We start from the raw sequence: 21,611 nt of genomic DNA, 5'->3' as shown, positions 1-21,611 counted from the left end.
TAAAAAGTCTGGTCCACCAGTCTTTTAACCAATGACTAAAGAATTTTAACAAAAAGTAATCAATTATTTTGGGAAATTATGTCCAAGGGAGGTAACCGGTGATTCCAAAATCAGAATGTTAACAGACTGTTCAGGAGAAGAATTTCTGGATTGATTCTTAACATTTTGCTTAAACAGGAAGTAATGGTATATTTGACTTAACTGTCTTGAGGATGCAGAGTTAAACATGTCTAGGAACATTTCTTCCTCTAAAATAGCTGTACTATTTTTTTTTAAGTCGTGTCATTAGACTAGGTGCTGAAATAGGTCCATAAAAAATCCCTAGAATTTAAGTCGCAACCTTTTGTGTCAAACATAATAAATAGTTATGCACTAGTCAATTTAACCCACCCACCCCCAGGTCCGGTGGTAAACCTGGGATAGCCGGGGAATTGGGCCTTGTTTTTACCTTTCAGGTGGCCCCGCAGTGCCGGGTGAATGCGGTGGTTTTGTCTTCGCTTTAAATATAGCGGGGAATGGGCCATACCCACGGTCCCTGGGCTGCGGGAGCGTTTGGCGGGGATTTTACTATCTGTTCGTCCTCGCAGGGCAGGGATTTTAGCCGGGGTTGGCTGGACCGAAAGTCAAAGTCCCCGCTATTCCCCGGACCAGGGGGATGGGGGGAGGGGCATGGTTACAAATGACTGGTCCATTATGTGTACGTTGTTAGATAAGACTTCACAGTAGATGCGTTTTAATTTGGTTAAGTGGCATCCAATTTAGTGACATTTATCACACAGATATCAAACTGAATGTGCATTTGCATTAAAGCTACTTATCATAGAAAGGTAGAGTAGCGGATTGGTCAATGTACTTTTACCTAATGAAAAATATGAGGCAAAATATCTGTGCCCGATTAGATAGACATACATGATAACAGAAGCATTGTTGTTGTTAATGCAAAATATTTCCAGGCCCACTCGCACCATTTCGGTGTCCTCGGTACATTAGCTTGAAAGAAAAGCCAGCTATTTTTGATTGAAATTCTTCATGTTGTCTCAACACTTTTGATTTTTAGGCGCATAATGCCATTTTACTTGCCACCGCGCATGACCAAATTGCTGATCAACCCCCTTAATAAAACCTATTAATAAGTAAATGGATCTTAAAATCACAATCAGTCAGACGATAACATTGGCGGAGACATGAGCGGTAACACTAATTGGGTTTACAATCCAAACTATTAAAGAGAAATCCGCTGTTTAAATGACGACAACTCAAGGACATGCTAGTAATGACAATAACACATAAGTCTTCATGTGTTGTTGTTTTTTTTCAAATATTATAGGACAAACACATACACATACACGTAAGTTTCATAAATGTATTAATCCAACATGTAATAAACAATAAACTGTTTTACAAATACTGTCGTGGAAATGTCCGACACAATATTGAATTGCTAATATATGTTGCAATGTTTGTTAACGCATGTGAAAGTAGTATTAAAGTTCAACATCAAAAATCACAAACTACAACAACCAAACACGTATTTATTTACATAGTATTACACATCTCTATAGTTTTCAGGAGTACGTTTTGAAGGTATAGCATCACTAAAGAAAAACATTATCACATCGTTATTTAATTATACCAGTTTGTTTCATTTTCTGAACTGTGAAAGTACTTCATAGAGGACTGGCCGGGGCAAAACATCGCTCTACACGATTGTACCGTACGCTCAGTTCTTTAAATCGATGTTACTGTGTTGAACGATCTATTTCAAAAGTTATAGTTGTACTTTCCAGTTACATACATTGTTCATTCGATTTTTCAAACAATTTTTTTAATTCATTTCGTGACTCTAAAATGATAAACCTGAATAGAATTCTTGATCGTACGAGCGTTGGTAAGATGACCCGATATTATTATCACAACTCGGTTTCCAGTCTGCCAGACTGTGTTCTGAAGGTAGCTTCATCAACAAGAGAAAACCTCTTTGAGGGTTTGTCAAACTCGTCGGGTTGCGGTATACTAAACGACACACTGCGGCCCCCAGTCGTCTGCGGTCGTCGGACGAACGGAACGGTGCCGACGGCCCACTTGTCGTCGTCGGTTTGCGGTGGCTCGCGGCCAGGGATGTTGACGCATACGCCGACGCCAATGGTATGGTGTGTGTCACGGATGACAAACCTACCCAATGTTGGGTAGTCGAAGAAGGACTCGATACATAGCGGTTTCACAGGTGCCTGGAAATAAACTCTAAAATGCTTTAAAGCTGCACTCTCACAGATTGACCGTTTTTTTTATTTTATTGTCTTGATATGAGCCAAATTTTGCGTAATTGTCTGAAACCGGTGATATATGACTGCTGACATAAGATCGCAGTTTTAATATTTATGCTCGGAAATTGATGTGTTATGGCTAAAAGCATTGCTAATGCTCTAAAAAAATTGAAAATTTCGGCAGTTTTCAAAACAACTCAGATCTTTTCTATTGTGAATTAAGTTAAATGACTAAATTGAAAGCATTAATGTAAAAATCAGTTCATATTGAGACCAAAAAGAAAGAAAAAGTTGTCAAACAGGACACTCTTTAAGAGTTACGCTTTAATCCAGATGTTCTCAGATACTGTCCCATATAATGAAAAAGGTGTGACAATGAGAGTCTAAATCTTTATGACTAAAGGGAAATATACGTAACCATACTAACATACTAGCACCACACATTGTGGAAAAATAATGTCGGGTTGTTGTTGACATGTATATCCCTACCAGATCTACGACACAGGCGTCCCCAGTGAAAAGTTCGGTCGGGGCGTACTCCTCCTTGGCGCCTGACTTCCGGTCACAGCGTTCACGCAGCTCCGCAAATCGCACGGGTACACATCCGGTGTGGCAATGCAGCATGGGTGTAAAGCCCTTTTTGATGGCACCCTTATGGTTGAGAATCAAAATCTGCGAAAGACAGGTCAGCTATATTATTATATAATAAATTGAATTTCGCTCAGAATATATGCACAGAGTGGACGTAGTTCGAAGGCGAGCCTAAACCAAATCTAAATTCATTTCGATCCGATTTGAACGTTTGAAATCCAAGAGCACATTTAGCGAATGGCAACGCACGTTGATGTTTTTTAGTCGATTAGGGCAAATAGTTAGTAGTATCACAAATGTAACGCGAGAATACTAGTACTTGCTACACATGTGCATGCATATTTTCAATGGGAACACAAGTACAATTAATACAATGGAAACTACAGGGACAAGAGGCCAAGTTTGATATTTCCAAAGGCTTTAATGTCACGGTAACATGTAAGTGTTTACACCACGACAACAGCTTGGCTATGAGAACGTATCGACTTATTCTTTTTTTAAAAATAGGCGAGCTTAGATGCAATCTTCTTTGTTAATTGTCGCCGTCCCTACCTGTGCGGTAAAAAGCGTGGTCATTTTAGGCGGGTCGCGGCTGCTCTCTCCGACCACGTATCCCTTGCGGACGTCTTTAACGTCCAAACCCTCAATCTGGAACAGAGAGATTCTTAGTATATGAGTAAATCAGAATATCATAGCATGTAGACTGACAATTACAGGGACGGATTTCAAAAGCCACTACGTGTCGGGCCGTCATGAGTCACTCGTGCCAATTACTAGTACCATGCAACAGTCCGGCTCCGCCATTTACCTCTGAGTGAATGTGTGTGGTATTGCCTTTGTTCGGCCAAATAAATAAATAATAATAAAGAGCAACAAATTACACCCTTAGTTTGATTTTGTCTGTATTGGTATAGTTATCCATCTCTCGTGGTGCTCAGCCCAACTTAAGGACACAATATCCTGGCGGCTCACTAAGTTTCTACGTACGGAAATATAATCATAGACGTTTATACGAGTTGACTTCAAGCTCGATGAAATAAATTGGTATAATTATAATCTTAAGTTTATTTTAGTTATGACGAACGGTGGTAGCTTATAGAATATTGACGGAATACGTTTTCTTGGACGAAACCAATACTGGCGACAATTTTGATATATTGCCCACGGTGAAGCCCAAACCCTCTTTTGGGTGAGAGGCGGACACGCAAGCCACTGCACTTCTCTCGCTAATAACCAAACATATGTCAAACCTGTAGCCCGACATTCTCCCCCTGGTAGGCCTCTGTCACGGCGTCGTGGTGCAGTTGAACGGCCTTGACCTGGAAGTGGCAAATACACGTAATACAAGCAAATAATTGGCAAGTAGTTTTCTCTCTGGCTATGTGATATTGTATAAACGTGCATGTATAGCTATCATTGCTATGGCACCGACAACGCTTCAGAAAACTACATTTAATCGAAATCCATGACCCAAGATGACCTCGACCTCCCGGATCCGTTTAAAACAAAAAGGCGAGCTCTTATGTGTTCACCTGAAGCATTTGCTAGCGTGCTGGTCCCTTTGACCTGTACCTGTTCAAGATGGTAGGCAGATACGTGTTGTTTATTTTACGACTCTACTGGCCTACCCAATAGCATCGGAGAGTGTTGTTAGATCGTTAGTCATAGTGTAGCCAGAGAAGAAAATAACTCCCCTGTCCTTTAATGTTTACTCATGTAATTATATAGCACTGCCACATGGGGTTCCTGTTTAACGTCCCTCCCGGAGGACGATTATTATTTTACAGGTGAGTCGGAGAATCGAACATATGACCCACGGGTTGACGGTCAAGTGCCCCTACACAACGGAACACCGGTCCACCATCACACCTGAACAGGACATACTTACCTTTGCTTTTATGTCGGGCGGCCCCAACGTGATTGACATGCCCGGTTTCACGAAACCACAGTGAATCTTTCCCGCCACCACTATACCTGAAGCTGTATAACACATCGCAATTATTTTGATAAAATATCGCAAACTCATAAAGGACGAAATACTCATTTATTTCCACAAACCGTGTCAAGCTGTATGTCTTGTAAGGGTCAAATCCTTGTGTTGATATTAGTTCGACAGATGAGAAAATTTGTTTGGAAGTCAGTTGCATTAACATAGAATGGACCAATAATAAAACCAAGTTTTAGGATTTCAGATGATGGACACCATCCAAACAGCTATGTTTAATGATTGCTTTTGTATAAAATAATATCTTTTTCCATTTGTTCCATATTTTTCTTCTTTTAAAATGTGTAATCAATGGTCCACAATACCTTGTTGATTGGATAGCATAATGACGTAATTTACCACGTGGTATACACACACACACGCACGCACGCACGCACGCACACACACACACACATAAAACATATTCTCGAAACGGTATTTAAGCCGAACTGATAAAATATTCCTACGAAAAGATAGACATCTCGCCACGTCGTAACAAGTGGTAAAAACATCTTACCTTAGCGAGAGATTGTACCTTAGAACAAAACGAAACGAACAATAAAACACCTGACGAAGACCTCCCCTACTTCCGATTTTGTTCAAGTTCTATGTAGGTAGGTTGGCCGCTCCACGGATACAAAAAAAAATAAATAGGGAATCGTCAATAATAAGACTTTCCATACGATATGGCGATACGTACTTCCTAGTTTGTAGACGCTGTGCACGGCTATGCGGAGAGGGTACCTGTCCATGCGAGCAGGCCGCTCCATGGCGTCCAGAGCATCCAACAGCGACCGACCGCTGGCGCCGCCTGATTTCCGCTCTATCTGCCATTGCTGCAACCAAGGACGGAGATATTAAAGTCAGTAATCTCTGATGGTGCAGTTCAGGACCAACTCGGGGGGTATTAAAGGCACGTATCTATTGTGGTGCAGTTCAAGACCAACCAATGACATTTCTCGAGGACAAATTAAGATATTAAAGGCAATTATCAATTGTGGTGCAGCTCAAGACCAACTAATGGCATTTCTCGAGGACAAAATTATTAAAGGCGATTATGTACTGTGGTGCAGCTCAATACCAACTAATGGCATTTCTCGAGGACAAAGATATTAAAGGCAATTATGTATTGTGGTGCAGCTCAAGATCAATTTAGTGCATTTCTCAAGGACGGGGATGATAAAGGAACAATTTATGATGGTGCAGCTCAAGACCAACCCATGGCATTTTTCAAGGACGTGGATATTAATAGCAACATTCTCTGGTGGTACAGTTTAGGCCAAGCCATGTGTATTTCTTAAGGACGGAGATATTAAAGGCACTTATCTGTGGTAGTGTTGTTTAAGACCCATCAAGGACATTTCGCAAGGACGGAGATATAAAAAGCCAAATAATTTATAACGGTGCAGTTCAAGCCCACCCTAAATATTCCTTCGCGTGGCCTCTCAAAACGAATAGCTGGTCTAGTGTCCACCCAGGAACTTGGACATACCTGAGTGTGATTTTATATATCATTGTAAATGAAAATATGAGCAATTTTCAGTATACCAATAGCCGCGATTTAATTCAATACATCCTTATATAATTCTGTTTCACTAAATTCAAATAGTTCTTAGATTGAGAAATATCGAGGCATGTCAATCTCGATTATTTCAATTACCAAGGACAGGTCAACATGCAACCCGATACTGCCCTGCGTCCACGGTTCTGATAATTGAATGACTAGTTCCCATCAGTGGCTGACAATATAATGAATGGGACAACACGAACCCGGCCGAATATAGACATTGTTTGAATATATGGACATTGCTGGGACTAGTAGTCATAGGGCCAGTAATCTTGGGAATTTTAGATATCATCGCCTTAATTTGGCATGGTGTATTAGCAATGTTATATACGGTTATTTACTGGTGGTTTGGGGACACAATCTGGTATACCGTATTGGATGTGTCAGAATAATAAGCTATTATTTTTCCGAACGTTGGATTTATAGTAAACATATTGTAAGGTACTTTTTAATATTAATCACAACTGTTTGAGAAAAAAGTTAATCACATAAATTGAATAAAAAATAATGGCTTTTTTAGATAAAAGGAAATTATTTTCATAGAGAGTTAACGGTTCTCCGATTGTAACTTTACACTGCTGAAGTCATAGAATCTTGATAACACAACAGGAACAATGTGTTTTATTTTTTATAGCTTTTCCACGAATGTTATGACAACAATGCATTTATAAACCAGGAACTGCCCAGCAAAACCTTCAAAGTGCCACTTCTGATAAAACGACGCATTCAAAAGTGAGTGTATGTTACAATACATAGCAAGTTATTAGTGATATCGTGACGGATAACCTTTGGGGAATAATGTTATATAATTTACGTTTGAAAGAGATAAAAATAGAAAGTGCGTTTTAATGCTTTTCCTAAGTTTTACGGAAAAGCCAGTTTGCTTATCAGTAATTTAGAAAGAAACAGCTGTGTTTACGGTAAATTTAACCTGGACATGATGAGAATTTATCTTCATCTTTCAGAAGTTCAAACTGGTTTATTGTATTAAAAACATTAAAGGCTATTTAGTTAATTCAATAAATTACCATTTATATTATCATCTGCCACCATTTATTTTCATCTGAAACAGGACTAGTATTATATGACATATGAGGCCAATGATTTCGGCAATTATAAAACAGACCACCTGGTCATATAGGCACATATATATGTAAATGTTTATAACAAATTATTCTGGAATATAATTCGGCATCAGCTGTCTTCCTTCATAGCCGGGATGAAATCATGGGCGGATCCGGGAATTGACGTTAGAGGGGCGTAACTTAGGGCGCAACTTTTTGACATGCGCCCCTCCATTTGAACCGAAAGTATAGGGCAAAACTGTGTACATGTGGATTTGGGGTTACGCTCTCATTTTTTAACGATTTGTAGCCGGGAATTGTACGTGCATTATAAGCGTATTTCATTACCTTTTCCCATATTGATATAAAAAGTATAATAAGACGATTTCAAAGGGGGCGCGAGGCGGTTGCGCCTCTCTTTAAATACGCTAGTGGAAATGTATCCCTGGTCTCTGAGAATCGCCCATGTGCTATAAATATTTATGTAAACTATGATCATACCATGTTTCCAAGGATTTTCCTCGGAAACCATGGCATTAGTAATCGGAAATCCGACTATGTTTTATCTCTCCCCAAAATGCCAACTACTCTGCGAGTTATTTTACAGAAACGAAAGTTGAAAAATTGGTTAAATAATTGAAATCCATGATACATTAAAGTGAGACCGCGGGTGATTCACTGCCATAAGAATATAAGCGTGTTGCTGATAAGTAGTGTTTATGACGTTGAGGCTATTTAAGTAATAAGAAACGCACTTATCATTATTGTTTAATTCTGATTCTTGTCAAAGTTATTTTTTTATAACCACGTGTATTGAATTATTTATTAGATTAATATAACGGTTTCTTCTACGAAGTTGATCTCATTTCGGGTAAAAGAATCGAGCATATTATAAATGAATAATCAATAATAAATAATAACATCATAAATAAAATCAGTGTTTGCAAAGTTACGATTTAAAACATATAACAAAAATGCCTTGGTAAGATTTTAATGAAACGGTTTATTCTGTGATATGGATACGCGCGGACATGATCATGGTGGAAATTTTGAGATAAACCATTCACTTTTTTGCACAGGAGTAAGAGAAAGTGTCTGGGTTTCGTTTTATAACAACATCATTATTTTTCTGAGAAGGAAAAACGCTGAAAGTTACGAAAAGATTGTAAATATAACGCAGAAACATTTCAGGTGAATTGGAGATTATTTTTTTTAGTTAAAAAGTGATATTGTCAGGATAAAAGCATTATTCCCAAATGTGAATGGTAAATTACAGGTTAAAGACGGGTGTTTAACAACTAAAACAAGTGCACGAGATCAAACAACAACAACAACAATAATAACAACAACAACCAGGACGATGACGCTATAGAAGAGGCATAATTGATAAGCCTGAGGAACAATTCCATAAACTTTAAACAAAACCCACAGCAACAGGAAGGAAAAATAAAGATAACCACCATCGTTGTCGTCGTAGGAATTCGACATGCGAACAAATAACGATCATGCCTCTGACTGACACTGATTGTGTGGCTACCTACAAAATTCTGGTTCTTGGAGACGCTACCGTCGGCAAAACAGCGTTACTGGGACGCTTGGTTGGGAAGGAGTTTCAAGAACGACTTCGACCAACTTATGGTTAGATTTTTACTTCATTTGTTGACAGTATACATGTTTGCATTTCTATCATTTATTTGGAGCTCTGGCCATTAACGTTACGATTTGATCTATTATAAGAATTACAAAACATATTGACCTTGATTTTATTTCAGTACTTGTGTGGTGTTTTCGGAACTTTGTAGTCATTTCTTTAAGCATATTGTTCAATATTTATGCAATTGTAAAGTGTGTGAATTTTTCCTTAAAAAGTTTCATAAAAGCGAAAACTTTTTGTAATATTTCAGCGACAGACTTTGTTCGTCAGAAGTTTGAAGTTGATGGGGCGCTCGTGGAACTCCAAGTATGGTAGGCGTTTCTCCTTATATTATGAGTGTTAGGTAGTAGTCAGTGTATATGTTTGGTTTTCAAAAGACCGCCCGGCGCCGATAAATCATTTAAAGGACAGAAAATAAATGATTAATTTCTTAGTGTTCAGTGCGAAGTGCTGCGCGAATGCCTCTATTTAGGGAGTGCGTGTGAGCGAGCTTCTGAATAACTCATTTAATAAAAATGATTATTGACTAAATAGAAACTTGGGCGTTGTCTTCGTTGCGAAATGGAAATTTAGTAATTTTGTAATCTGCTTAATGGGGTTTTTGGTTGACAGGGCCTCTTAAATGTAAATCTGTCCGGCGATCCCATTGCCTGAACACTAATATACAATCTCCTATCAGTGTCATGAACATTGAACATTGAATGCTATTCATGATCATGATATCATTGTCATGAACAGACTGTTCGTCATGGAATACTTGACTATAACATGGAAGTGTTATCATGAACATTGAATTCTTTCCGTAAACGATGAAGGCTTAAAAATGAAATGTTGATCAAGTTCACAGAAGGCTTAAAGCCGTAATCTTTGACATGATAATTAAATGCACGAACATGCATACAAGTTTATCACAACACGGAATGCTTGCCATAATATTTGACATTCATTGCAACATTGAATTATAATCATTAACAAAACCCTATAATGTTTGCCATATAATATCAAAGTGTTTTTATTTAACAATGCACTGTTAAATATTGTGGAATTACAGTCGAAGAATATATTTTACAATATGAATCAGCGCCTTTGGGCGCTACTTGACTCGCGTACTTATGAATAGCGGACAAAAGGTTTATTTTATTTGGCCGGGCACTTCCGTTTAAAACTGGTTCCTGGACGCTTCTGTTTGAGGTATGGAGCCGGGGACCAAATGATGCATGCCTGTCGAAAAGTAGCATGATACCTATGAACGGCACTGCTCCGCAGTACCGGCCAAAAACAATGAGTGCTCGCTATTGTTATGAATATGGAATGCTAGCCATTATTAGTGTGTGTAAATCACGTGATAAATTGCGTCAAAATGCAATATTTTGATTTGAAAAAAGACTTTAAACAAAGATAACTTCACTATTTCTTCACCATTTTAAATGAAACATATCTACGCCACTTACGGAGCCCTGCCTTCGATCTTTTACTAGAGTTTGATTGAGAGTTTAGTTTCTTAAAACACTTTGACAAACCTTTTCACAATACGGCCGTCTGACGGAGCACTGTCAAAACATTATTTTGGAAACAGGTCTGTCCAAGTGTTTGATGAAACTAATGACCTTATCAAAGTTCGGTAATAAAACAAATGCGGGGCTTTATAAGCTTATTAGACTGCCCTTTGTTTTATTTAAAATTGAGTTGTCAAAGAAAAGTTATCTTTGATTAAAGTCTTCATTTTAAGCAAAATGTTGCCTCCCGACGTAGCATATTTGACGTAATTTATCACGTGGTATACACACACTGATTATCGTGGATTTGTGTCATGAACACAGAATGTTTTAAAAATTGGAATACTAAATTCATGAGCAGGCAGGAGCGTACCTAGGCATACTCCAGTACGCCCGGGCGTACACATGAATTTAAGCTTCATCGAAATGGCAAATGGTTAAAACTCGAAATCGAAAGTTATTAAATACAGTAGGTCTAAGGGGGTATTTACTCTTTATACATAATAATTATTATACATTCTTTACATTGGTTAAAGTTTGACTTTATTTGACTAAATGTTAGCGTACATAATAATTGTAAATGGTTCCTTTACAACTGTGTTCTTCAAAAACAAATCAGGGTACACCATCGCTTCCACCCATATAACACATTGTGACCGAAGTAAAGAAAGACCATCATTTGTCGATACCTAGCACAAGAGTGTACGGGCGTACAATTCAAAATACCCAAGGTACGTCCCTGGCAGGGAAAGCTTTGCTCAAACACTGAATATTCACCATGAGCAGGTAATGCTTGAGCGACTCAAACATGAAAGGATTCAACGAATCAACGTATAATCTTATTTATTTGCACAGGGATACGGCGGGGCAGGAGCGTTTCCGGTCTGTCACACGTTGGCAGTACCACGGGGTGAAAGGCGTCGCCATGGTGTATGACGTCACAGATCAGGCCACATTCGCGCACATGTCCTACTGGATTCAGAGTGTAAATGAGGTAAAACTACAGGCAGTCAGTTCATGACATTCACTTCTAGCGTGGGCATTCCACATACTTTTTAAGTTAACAACGGTATGAACGTCATTGTCGTTAACTTTAAAAAGTGAACTATTTCATGATGTGCATCCACAGCTAAAACAGTTATTAGTTATTATATCAATGTGATCGTCTTATCATCGATTGCAACATCGAATTTTTAGAATCTATCAATTATTAGAACTATTGGTTGTTTAAAGTGAAGCAGAAAGTTTGGCTGTACTAAATAAACTGTGTGTGATTTTCTGTAGGAGATTGCGCACAAACATAACAAGTACGAGACTATTCCGATCGTGTTGCTCGGCAACAAGTGTGACCTTCACGACAAGAGACAGGTGCTCGCCAGTGAAGGTCGAAAGGTATTAATCTGTTTTAAAGCCAGATAATCCCAAAAATTCAATATATACATTGCTGTCCCATTTAACTTACTGCATCAAACAATACATAACATACAACTTGTAGCTCACAAATGTTTGAAATGTACATATTACTGTTCCGGCTCTTTAACGCGCTTAATGGTTTACCAAAACAGCACAAAACTATAATTTGATATAATATTTAAGCACCAACACATGATGGTTTACTGCCTTGGCCCGCCCAGTGAAACTACTATGGCTTTAGGCTTATTTAAAACAGGAACAACACGAACAGCCCAGTACATATTTGGGTTGCTTGCTTTGAAATCTCAATGAAGCCACCCGGGGTTTGAACCTAGTATAAAAACGGGATTTCTTTTCTAGCTCGCTAAAAAGGAGATGGCGTTTGACTTCATGGAGACGAGCGCGTTCACGGGCGAAAATGTGTTCACTGTCTTCCGGAAGTTGGCCTACCACGTGACCGACATATGTAACCCCTCTCTCGTAAGGGTTTAAAGGCCTTATCATACATATTCATTCCTCTATATGTCGAAATATGTTAAAAATCTACATGTACGTATATAGAAAAAGGCTGAACTTTCATTAAATTGTACAAACTAATGCGGTGGTTTTGTCTCTGTGCCAAAAATAGCGGGAAAGGGGCCTTACCTAGGGTCCCTGTGATGCGGGTGAATTGGGCGGGGATTTAACCAGCAGCTCGTCCCCGCAGGGCGAGGATTTTACCCGGGCTTGGCTGGACCGAAAGTCAAAGTCCCCGCTATTCCCAGGACCTTGGTTACAATTGACTGGTGTATAACTTGTTAATATAGTCATGTCAAATAAACACGGGGCCGGGTAATACATGGATAGGCATGCTTTGGCGTGTTCAACTGGTTGTGTACTGCGAAATGTTTATGACAGAAACATTAATGCAATCATTTCGTTTTCACAGATGAAGAGCTACTATCCAAATATGATCCGGGAACCAAAGTTCACATCTGTATATCTCAAACCAAACCAGTCTACGCTTCCAGCGAATGAACAGACTCTAAAGTGCAAACACAGAGGAAAACGGGGGAGAAAAAAGAATGACGCAGTGGTAAGGGCTGACATGACGAAGATGCAAGTGACCTTTCATTGGACAAGATACGGGGAGACCCCGCCCCCTTCCGACAACAAGAAGAAACGCTTCCAGCAGTTGTTCAAATGTTGTATTAGACCTCATGAAGATTGAACAGATTTGATATTGGAGCAGCTTGCAGCCAATATCATCCGCATTAATGTGTATCAATCGGGTATTTTTACAAAGTGCAATACATTTATATTATATGTACATACACCACTCGCTATGTCGAAATTATTTATCTCGATGTGCTGGTTATGTCGAACCTTTTTGAATGTGTTGTGTTTAGTGAGACATGTTTTTATTTCTGTTGTATCGATTTTTCGTAATCTCGAAGTATTTCCCAAGGTTCCAAAGACTACGACATAGCGAGTTTTGATTGTAATATTTAATTTATATATTGTTTGCACCAAAACTTGTTCACTTTTGCGATATGTCAAAACTATTATGTCAATAGTGTCCTGAAAAGTTCCATGCCTTTTGTATATCTGTATAAACGTTAACAAACGTGTTATAACTTCTTATAACATACATATATTACTTACAGACTGTACATATGCAGTACAAGGCTCTCAGTGCGTTGTTTACGAGCAGAGTCTGAAGTATTTCCCCTTATCACAAAGTATTATATATGCTTGAATTATACATTGTATTGTTAAATATTGTTGACTGAGGAATAAATGTGATATTATATAAACACACAGTAGTTTATCATCTGAATGGAACCAAGAAATACCGCATGGGGATATCAGATATCCATACATACTGTAGAACCCAGTTAATTCGAACTGGCTTTGTTCGATTTCCTCATTGGCTCGAAAATGAGGTAAAGGACAGATTTATGTATACATCAGGTATACATCATTCCCGCTTGGTTCGATTTTCCCGAGGCTCGATGTATTTTCGCCGTCCCTTGGAGTTCGAGCCAACGGGGTTCGACTGTACTCATATGATAACCAGGATGCGCAATCATTTCTTTGAACTTAGTCACCTGACTAGTATGTGACGAATTCTCTTTGATCTATTTGGTGGTATGTAACCTCTTTAGGAGCGCAATTCTAATATTACATGCGAGGTTTTCGCTCCTCCAGACCAGGTTATGTCGCATCCAGCCGGACACCACGGTCTCGGGTTTGAACATTGCATTCCAAGTTTTGTCAAGGAATTTTTCGGTGCTTTGTACGGCAAATAACACCAGTTTTGAAGTGAATGTTTTGAAGTTTTATTTTTCTCTTTTTAACATGGCACTGAATCAAAGCATGGTTATACCATATCACACCATGGGCTACATTCAAACCTTCAAGGTTTTGAAGTTGATTGGTTTGTGATGTGAAAAAAATCACTGAACATGCGGATCTACTTGATCTATTATTTTGCTTAAAGTTTCACCGCATTTTCATATAAGGAAGTAACATTTCCCGAAAAATGTTAAGTACACAAACGGAACTCTCTTTCCATGTATGGTGTTGGAAATCTAGATATCAGGTTAACTTCGCGTGCAATTCGGGCAATTGATTATAAAACATAGAGGTTATTTATTTCATGCCTTTATGTTGGATAAGGGAAGCAACTCGTACCTTAAACCACGCTAGGTTCTCGCTCCTCTTGACGAGGTTATCTCCCATCCAGCCGGACACGGGTAAGTAGATGACGGTCTCTGGTTCGAAGCCCGCCTTCTTCACCAATCGATCTACGTTTTCTACGACAAACTTGTACCGCTTCTGTGAAAGAAATAAACCGAAAACTGATCAGAGCAAATGAGCGTATACAATTGCAAAAAACCATCGTTTATTTATACCTGATGACTTTGATGACTTTGGCTGAGAAATTTTACAGTACAAAGACTATTCCTGAATCGAGGGAAAACAAACCTTAAAAGAAATACTGATTAAGAATTTAAACACACGCCCCTGAATTGATAGATTTAGTGACGCCAATGTCATTGATATGCGATCTTTACCCACCCCGGTATATATAGTTGTGGATACGTCCATATTCTTGATATACAAACCCCTCTATATAAAGGTTTGGTGACGTCAATCTATTGGTATACGATCTATACCCACCCATCTATATAGACTGGTGTCCTCTATATTGTTGTTATACAAACTTGACATACGTTTCCCACCTCGCTATATTTCGGTTTGGTGACGCCTACCTTATTGATATACGATCCATACCAACCTCGCTATATATATATATATATATATATATATATATATATATATATATATATATATATATATATATATATATATATATATATATATATATATATATATATATATATATAGCTGGGATTACGTCCATCTTGTTGATATACGATTCTCACCAACCCCCTATATATAGGTTCGGTGACGTCAATCTTATTTATATACGATCTTTACGCACCCCTTTAATAGGTTTAGTGACGTCAATATTATTGGTATACGATATTTACCCAGCCCTATAAATACAGATTTAGTGACGTCAATCTAATTGGTATACGATATATACACACCTCTCTAAAAACAGGTTTTGTGACGTCAATCTGGTTGATATACGATATGTCTACACCCCTCTAAATATAGGTTTAGTGACGTCAATTTTATTGGTATACGATATTGACACACCTCTTTAAATATAGGTTAAGTGACGTCAATCTTATTGATATACGATTCTTACCAACCCCTCTATTTATAGGTTTGGTGACGTCAATCTTGTTGTTTTACGATCTTTACACACCCATCTAACATAGGTTTAGTGACGTCAATCTTATTGGTATACGATATTACACAGTACTCTAAATATAGGTTTAGTGATGCCAATTTTGTTGATTTACGATATTTACACACACCCCTAAATATAGGTTTAGTGACGCCAATCTTGTTGATTTACGATTTTTACATACCTCTATATATAAGTTTGGTGACGTCAATCTTATTAATATACAATCGTTACACACCCATCTAAATATAGGTTTAGTGACGTCAATCTTGTTGATATACTAGCTGCGCACGCTTTACCCACCTCGCTATATTTCGGTTTGGTGACGTCCATCTTATTGACGACGACGATCAGTTGTTTCACCCCCATGGCGTACGCTAACATGGCGTGTTCACGCGTCTGTCCGCTCCGAGAAACACCCTCTTCATACTCGGGCCACCGCGCAGATACAACCAGGATAGCGACGTCCGCCTAAGGGATGCAAATGGTTGAAGAGCTAACAAAATCCACTGATTCTGCCTAAGCGCAAATACATATAACATGATGTACCAAGTGGCTCAAAACAGACTTGGATAAAACTATAGCTACAGCTGAAAAGTTATCGCTCCTGCTATATATTTCGTTGCAGCTGTATTTGAAAGTACAACTACTGCTGTGTATTTATAGTTGTAGTTAAAATGTATAGATCTAGCTTTCAATAAGATACAGCAACAGTCATAAATTAAAATTGTAGCTATATTTTTGGCTACAGCTATAAAATACATTGTAAATATAAATCTATCTTAAAGCTGTTGCTGTATGGCTGTATAGCTATAGATGTATAGCTGTAGCTGTATATTATAGGTCACTGACTCATGCGACACTTTGTGCATCAAATCTATCCTGTGCATGTTAGTTTTCGTTCCTGGGCACCGGATTGGGGGTTATTTAAGGGTTATTAGCTAAGAATAATTCTAGACAATAATTATGTTGCCTATGTTTTTGAAAAATATTGTTCGCAATCACAATTGCTGGAGCATGTATTGTCACAAAACTATTTCACTTTAATTTTTTTGTAATTCATGACATATGAAAGAAAAAAATCTAAAACAATATAAACCTGTGAAGTTCCCGTAATCAAATTATGACAGTAATCGGTATGTCCCGGGGCATCGATGACGTTAACGTAATAGTTACGTGACTCTATTCGCCGTAGTTTTGTATCTATGGAAATCCCACGTTCACGTTCCGCCATCAACTTGTCCATAATCCATGCGTACTTGTAGCTGGGCCTACCAGCCTGAACATAGAATTATAAACTCAAAATGGCTTATACACCGATTAGAGTTAGAGGACTGTTTTTATTCAGAAATATTTATGTCACAAGTTAGTTTTAGTGATTTATTAGAAACGCCACAAAACCATGTAGTATACTTAACTTGACGTTTCTTTTGAAATGCCTGGTAAAAAACTTAACAAGGGAATATTTTGGGACTTGATTTCACAGTTGTCGGTATACGGAAGGACAGTTATGAAATGTAAAACTAAAAAGAAAAGCACCAAATGGTCCAAATGATCTAACCTCGTTCGCATCTTTCTCAAACTTGGACATAAGCTCCTCGTCAATTCCATCACACTCATATACAAGACGGCCCGCCACCGTCGATTTGCCGCTACCCTGGTGACCCAAAATAACGGCGTTGATGTACGGCTTTGGTATCGTCTCCCGACCCTGGGACAAATTTAAAACAACGCTCTTTAAAGATAAAGTCAAAGGTTTCATCTGTGGTCATTGACAGGTGGCCTTGTTAGTTTTCTGCTTACCAAGCACGATCACGTTGATGCACGACTTAGGCAAAATTCTGGTGACACAGAATCGTCACGTTAATGTATGGTTCGGGCATAATGTCCCTACCATGTGGCACATTTCTCGTGGCCCAGTTATTGAACGGCTGAGGTGGTCTCCTGGTCTAGGGAGAAGTTTTCACAGTCTATGTTTGTGTGGCCATTAAACCATGGTGTCGATACTGATAAAATACTTAAATCGTTTACAAAATAATTCGAGGGGTGAATGCGAAAAGGTTCTAAGTGACATTAAATAAAGAAGCAGATAGAACCTTTCCGCTTTCACCCCTCGAAATGGACTGAAGGTCATTTAACATTAAAATAGTTCCGGGGAATAGCAGGGACTATGACTTTCGGTCCAGCCAAGCCCGGGTAAAATCACCGACCTGCGGAGACGAACTGGAAGTAAAATCCCCACCAAATGTCCTCGCACCCCAGGGACCCTAGGTAAGGCTCATTCCCCGCAATATTTAGTGCGAAGACAAAAACACTGCACTCACCCGGCACTGCAGAGCCACCGGAAAGGTAAAAACACGGCCCATTTCCCCTGCTATCCCCGGACCTGGGGGCCCGTGGTAACAATGGACTGGTGCATAAGATAACGTAATTTTTATAATACTGATATAATTATTCGAATGTATTTCTACATTCTAGTAGCCAATAATCATCTCGTTCATAAACAATGTTTTCATTTTGAAAATAGAAGTACATGTATTTATTCAACTAGAAGAAGAAAACTAAAGAGAAGAGAACTAAAACTTACACCGCAGTATATGTTGACTCAGTCAAAGCCAAATCGAAGAAACATGGTGATTTGTTTTGAATTTGATAGTGCTCTTGCCTTTTTACCTGCTCATCCCCGTACCAGCAAATAATGCTTTATTTTGAAACTACTGATTCACTGATATTAACCGGGAAGACACAAGCAGTACAAGATACCAGCTACAAAAATCTTAATTTAAGGTCGGGTATATGATAACAAGAAACGTTAGCTTAATGAGTTATTTTCCGACATGAATAAATTAATGTTACAAATTCATACACACTTGAAATTCAATCAACCCACCACGACATTTTCCGGGTTAATGTTCATGCTATCGGAGCGTTCCTGGGGCGTGGCCGGGATGCTGCTGAACGTTCCGGGGCTCTGGTTGTTGGCGATCATCTCATTGGTCGCCCGCACACCGGTCGGGCTCATACCACCGTCTGGAGTTGAAATAAGTCGTTTGTAAATAAGGGTTAACTGGCAGAAAGTGGTTAAACTTAGAAAGCCATGTCAGCAAGTTATTGAATTTAAGGACATTTACAAGATTTTCGAATAACTTATTAATTATTAATGCAAATTAATATGTATTATGGTCTCAAAACTTACATTTACATGCAAAAGCATATTGTCGTTAGTTTTTTTCAAAAATCTTAACAACATAAATAACACCAATAATGAGTATTACCTCCTCCAGGGGTTGATGAAACAGTGGAGTTCGGAGCAGAGAACTTCTCCACGCCGCCGAACGTGACCGTGTTTAACGCAGGATCCAGCTCCGCGTCATGAAAATCAATCTCTTCGTCATCTATTCCTGCTCCGTGGTCATTTGGATCTGCTCCGTCTGTAGCTTGACCTTCATTTCTAGGAACGATGGTTTCTTGGTCTGGTTCTTCCATCGTGCTTGAGGAAAGGAACTATCTTTTGGAATTAAAGGAATTCTACATGTGTATTATTTTGCGTCAACCATGACTCGTTTTCGTTGTATTTTCCAAAACAACAACCATTGTGGATCGCATTTATACAAAACATAATTTGAACGGCCTTGTACACCATTGTCTGACCATTGCCAATGGTACTTGTCTATCAAGTATTTTAAGTGAATACAAATGGTAAAACAATATGGATCAACTTTGGTACCAGAATTATACGAGCGATATTTACGACCCATTTACACGTGCACTAGTAAACAAGTTACTTCGACATGGCAACATTTTCAAGCATGCAAACACTTGTGTTGCCTTTTTGTGTAAAACAAAACAACATTATTTATTTTATGTGTGATTTTGGTGGTATAATATACGTTCAACATGTCAGGACTTCAGGATTTAATGCATAACAGGGTACTGTATGTAACTATTATACAATTCATAATAAAACAACGTCACACGAACAACAATGTATGTCATGATATTTCGTACAGTTGGTGAAAGGTGAATTCAAAAAGAAAAACGACAAAAAAGTTGTTGAACATTGACAAAAATATACATTAAATCGAAAACAATCATCGGTTTTACTTACCTTTTTAATTATTAAATCCCAATAACAGATCTGTAAATTTGATTTACTAATGTTCAGACCAGCGATTAAGGATTAGGAAATGGATTAACAAAGTCTACAGCGATTAGTGAAGACGATTAAAAACCAACAAATCACTTCAAATAATGCCACTCACCTGAGATGACCAATAAATTTGGCAACAGATCTTTAACGTTGGATGGCGCTTAAAATCAAAGCCTTAAAAATCAAATCACTGGCGGTGCATATGGGACGATTAAATTGCTGAGCATGTAAACATACGGGTTGGAAATGTCAACCAAGACTGAAGTGTCTAAACAGAGAACATAGGATAGTATTAAGCCTGATTTTGAAAAATAATTTGTTTTTAACTTGAACTTCTAGAAGAAAGAGCGTTCATTTCTTGCCCAAACGCGTTTAGGAAGTCTCCCCTTAAGGGTTGAAACTGGCACAAACATTGGGAAGCGTCCGGAAGAAAGGCTATGTACATGTACATTATAAGATTATAAGTATCTTCCATGGCTGAGAATGTAAGATAGATTCATTCCGACCCGAGCGTAGGGTGTTTTGCAGAAACGAGGTTTACCGAGTTTCCGTAAAACACCCTGCGCGAGGGTCGGGATGAACCTATCTTACACGAGCGGCTATGGTAGATGCGTTTTTTCCCACCCCAGTTAAACAAAATTAAGTAAAAATGCATTATTTTGCTGGAACTTTTTTTGTGCTTAGTGAAAATAATTGCGTGTGGATATGCGATAATTCGTGGTTGTCATTATTTCTTGAAAGGTGCGTAAAAACTGTTTTATGGTGACATTTGAAGCGAGAAATATTTTATTGGCGTTTTAAATATTGCCACAAGACAAAGTTTCCATGATGCCACAGACGACAGTACGATAAGAATTTCTAGCATGGTTAAATTATTGGATCTACTTATCTGAGTTGGGAGAAAAGAAATTAACAGGGGATGAAATTTATTTTGTCTTAAATTGACCTTTATCTAGTGATCTAAGAACACCTTTCTCCATCGAATGTTTAGTCGGTGAACAAGTCCATACTAAATATAAACCTTGTAAATTTAGGCGTATAATGCTCTACTACCCTATAAAAATAGCAAAATACATTGTAGCCGCATATCTTGTGTTTTTGCACATATTATATATGTATGATATTTACACATTGTTCCATTTTATAATGATGCCATAGGACAAAATTTGTGTATTTGAATGTCACAGTATGTAGCTAACGCTTAATTGCTTCACACAATCATCATTGTAAAAAGAAATCAATCTTGGCAACTTGTAGTCCATTTCTATTTACATTTTGGTATAAAAACAATTTGCATCATCAAGTTTGAAAATGTATCAGGTCACCTTAATTAACACATACTCGTACCAACGTTATTACTTACATAAAACGTTAAACGTTTCATTATGTTATTCTCGAAGAAATATTCGTACACTAAAAACTAGCACCTTTGACTTTGTTATTCGTGCATAAGTCATAACTGTGCATTTATTACCGATGGACTGTGTCAAATAAGGAACTTCATTAGGGGTTACTCTGAATTTATGACAACTGAATCAGGTAATTGACTTTCTGTGAATTAATGTCTGAAAGTGTAGCTTTAATGTAGGGCAAATAGTTAAGCCCACTTCACTTACGGAAACC

The 21,611-nt window shown here is 38.2% G+C and overlaps 2 protein-coding genes across 8 annotated transcripts; one reads left to right on the top strand and one right to left on the bottom strand.

The window, feature by feature from the left end:
• Nucleotides 1–1,426: 1,426 nt before the first annotated feature.
• LOC128220785 (elongation factor 1-alpha-like) lies at nt 1,427–21,572 on the bottom strand. 2 transcript variants are annotated; one of them, XM_052929323.1, is made up of 13 exons: nt 20,101–21,572; nt 19,114–19,328; nt 18,729–18,868; nt 17,400–17,549; nt 16,938–17,117; nt 16,142–16,309; nt 14,710–14,853; nt 5,540–5,675; nt 4,744–4,835; nt 4,106–4,174; nt 3,408–3,503; nt 2,754–2,936; nt 1,427–2,228 (listed from the first exon to the last, which is right to left on the bottom strand). In XM_052929323.1, exons 2-13 carry the CDS (start codon nt 19,322–19,324, stop codon nt 1,911–1,913), a joined length of 1,887 nt encoding a protein of 628 aa, XP_052785283.1. In that variant the 5' UTR covers nt 19,325–19,328; nt 20,101–21,572; the 3' UTR covers nt 1,427–1,910. The 2 variants fall into 2 exon arrangements, with proteins under 2 accessions (XP_052785283.1, XP_052785282.1); XM_052929322.1 differs by having other exon boundaries at nt 19,114–21,572.
• LOC128220786 (ras-related protein Rab-13-like) lies at nt 7,025–13,825 on the top strand. 6 transcript variants are annotated; one of them, XM_052929328.1, is made up of 7 exons: nt 7,025–7,138; nt 8,747–9,108; nt 9,375–9,435; nt 11,476–11,614; nt 11,905–12,012; nt 12,394–12,513; nt 12,962–13,825. In XM_052929328.1, exons 2-7 carry the CDS (start codon nt 8,976–8,978, stop codon nt 13,241–13,243), a joined length of 843 nt encoding a protein of 280 aa, XP_052785288.1. In that variant the 5' UTR covers nt 7,025–7,138; nt 8,747–8,975; the 3' UTR covers nt 13,244–13,825. The 6 variants fall into 6 exon arrangements, with proteins under 6 accessions (XP_052785288.1, XP_052785284.1, XP_052785287.1 ...); XM_052929324.1 differs by lacking the exon at nt 7,025–7,138 and adding an exon at nt 7,155–7,326; XM_052929327.1 differs by lacking the exon at nt 7,025–7,138 and adding an exon at nt 7,155–7,326 and having other exon boundaries at nt 8,608–9,108.
• Nucleotides 21,573–21,611: the final 39 nt, after the last annotated feature.

The sequence above is a fragment of the Mya arenaria genome, chromosome 15 (assembly GCF_026914265.1).
Source record: "Mya arenaria isolate MELC-2E11 chromosome 15, ASM2691426v1".
Lineage (NCBI taxonomy): Eukaryota > Metazoa > Mollusca > Bivalvia > Myida > Myidae > Mya > Mya arenaria.
The sequence above is the reverse complement of the archived record's forward strand: the minus strand, read 5'-3'. Positions and strand labels throughout refer to the sequence as shown.

What these genes read in the sequence shown, in the direction of transcription:
- LOC128220786 (XM_052929328.1), top strand. Translation starts at nt 8,976, where the DNA reads ATGCCTCTGACTGACACTGATTGTGTGGCTACCTACAAAATTCTGGTT. An exon ending in CTCGTGGAACTCCAAGTATG is followed by an intron (nt 9,436 to 11,475) that starts GTAGGCGTTTCT and finishes TTATTTGCACAG; the next exon opens with GGATACGGCGGGGCAGGAGC. An exon ending in ACATATGTAACCCCTCTCTC is followed by an intron (nt 12,514 to 12,961) that starts GTAAGGGTTTAA and finishes TCGTTTTCACAG; the next exon opens with ATGAAGAGCTACTATCCAAA.
- LOC128220785 (XM_052929322.1), bottom strand. Translation starts at nt 19,324, where the DNA reads ATGGAAGAACCAGACCAAGAAACCATCGTTCCTAGAAATGAAGGTCAA. An exon ending in TTGAGAAAGATGCGAACGAG is followed by an intron (nt 17,118 to 17,399) that starts GTTAGATCATTT and finishes TTCTATGTTCAG; the next exon opens with GCTGGTAGGCCCAGCTACAA. An exon ending in CAGCGTCTACAAACTAGGAA is followed by an intron (nt 4,836 to 5,539) that starts GTACGTATCGCC and finishes TGTGTTATACAG; the next exon opens with CTTCAGGTATAGTGGTGGCG.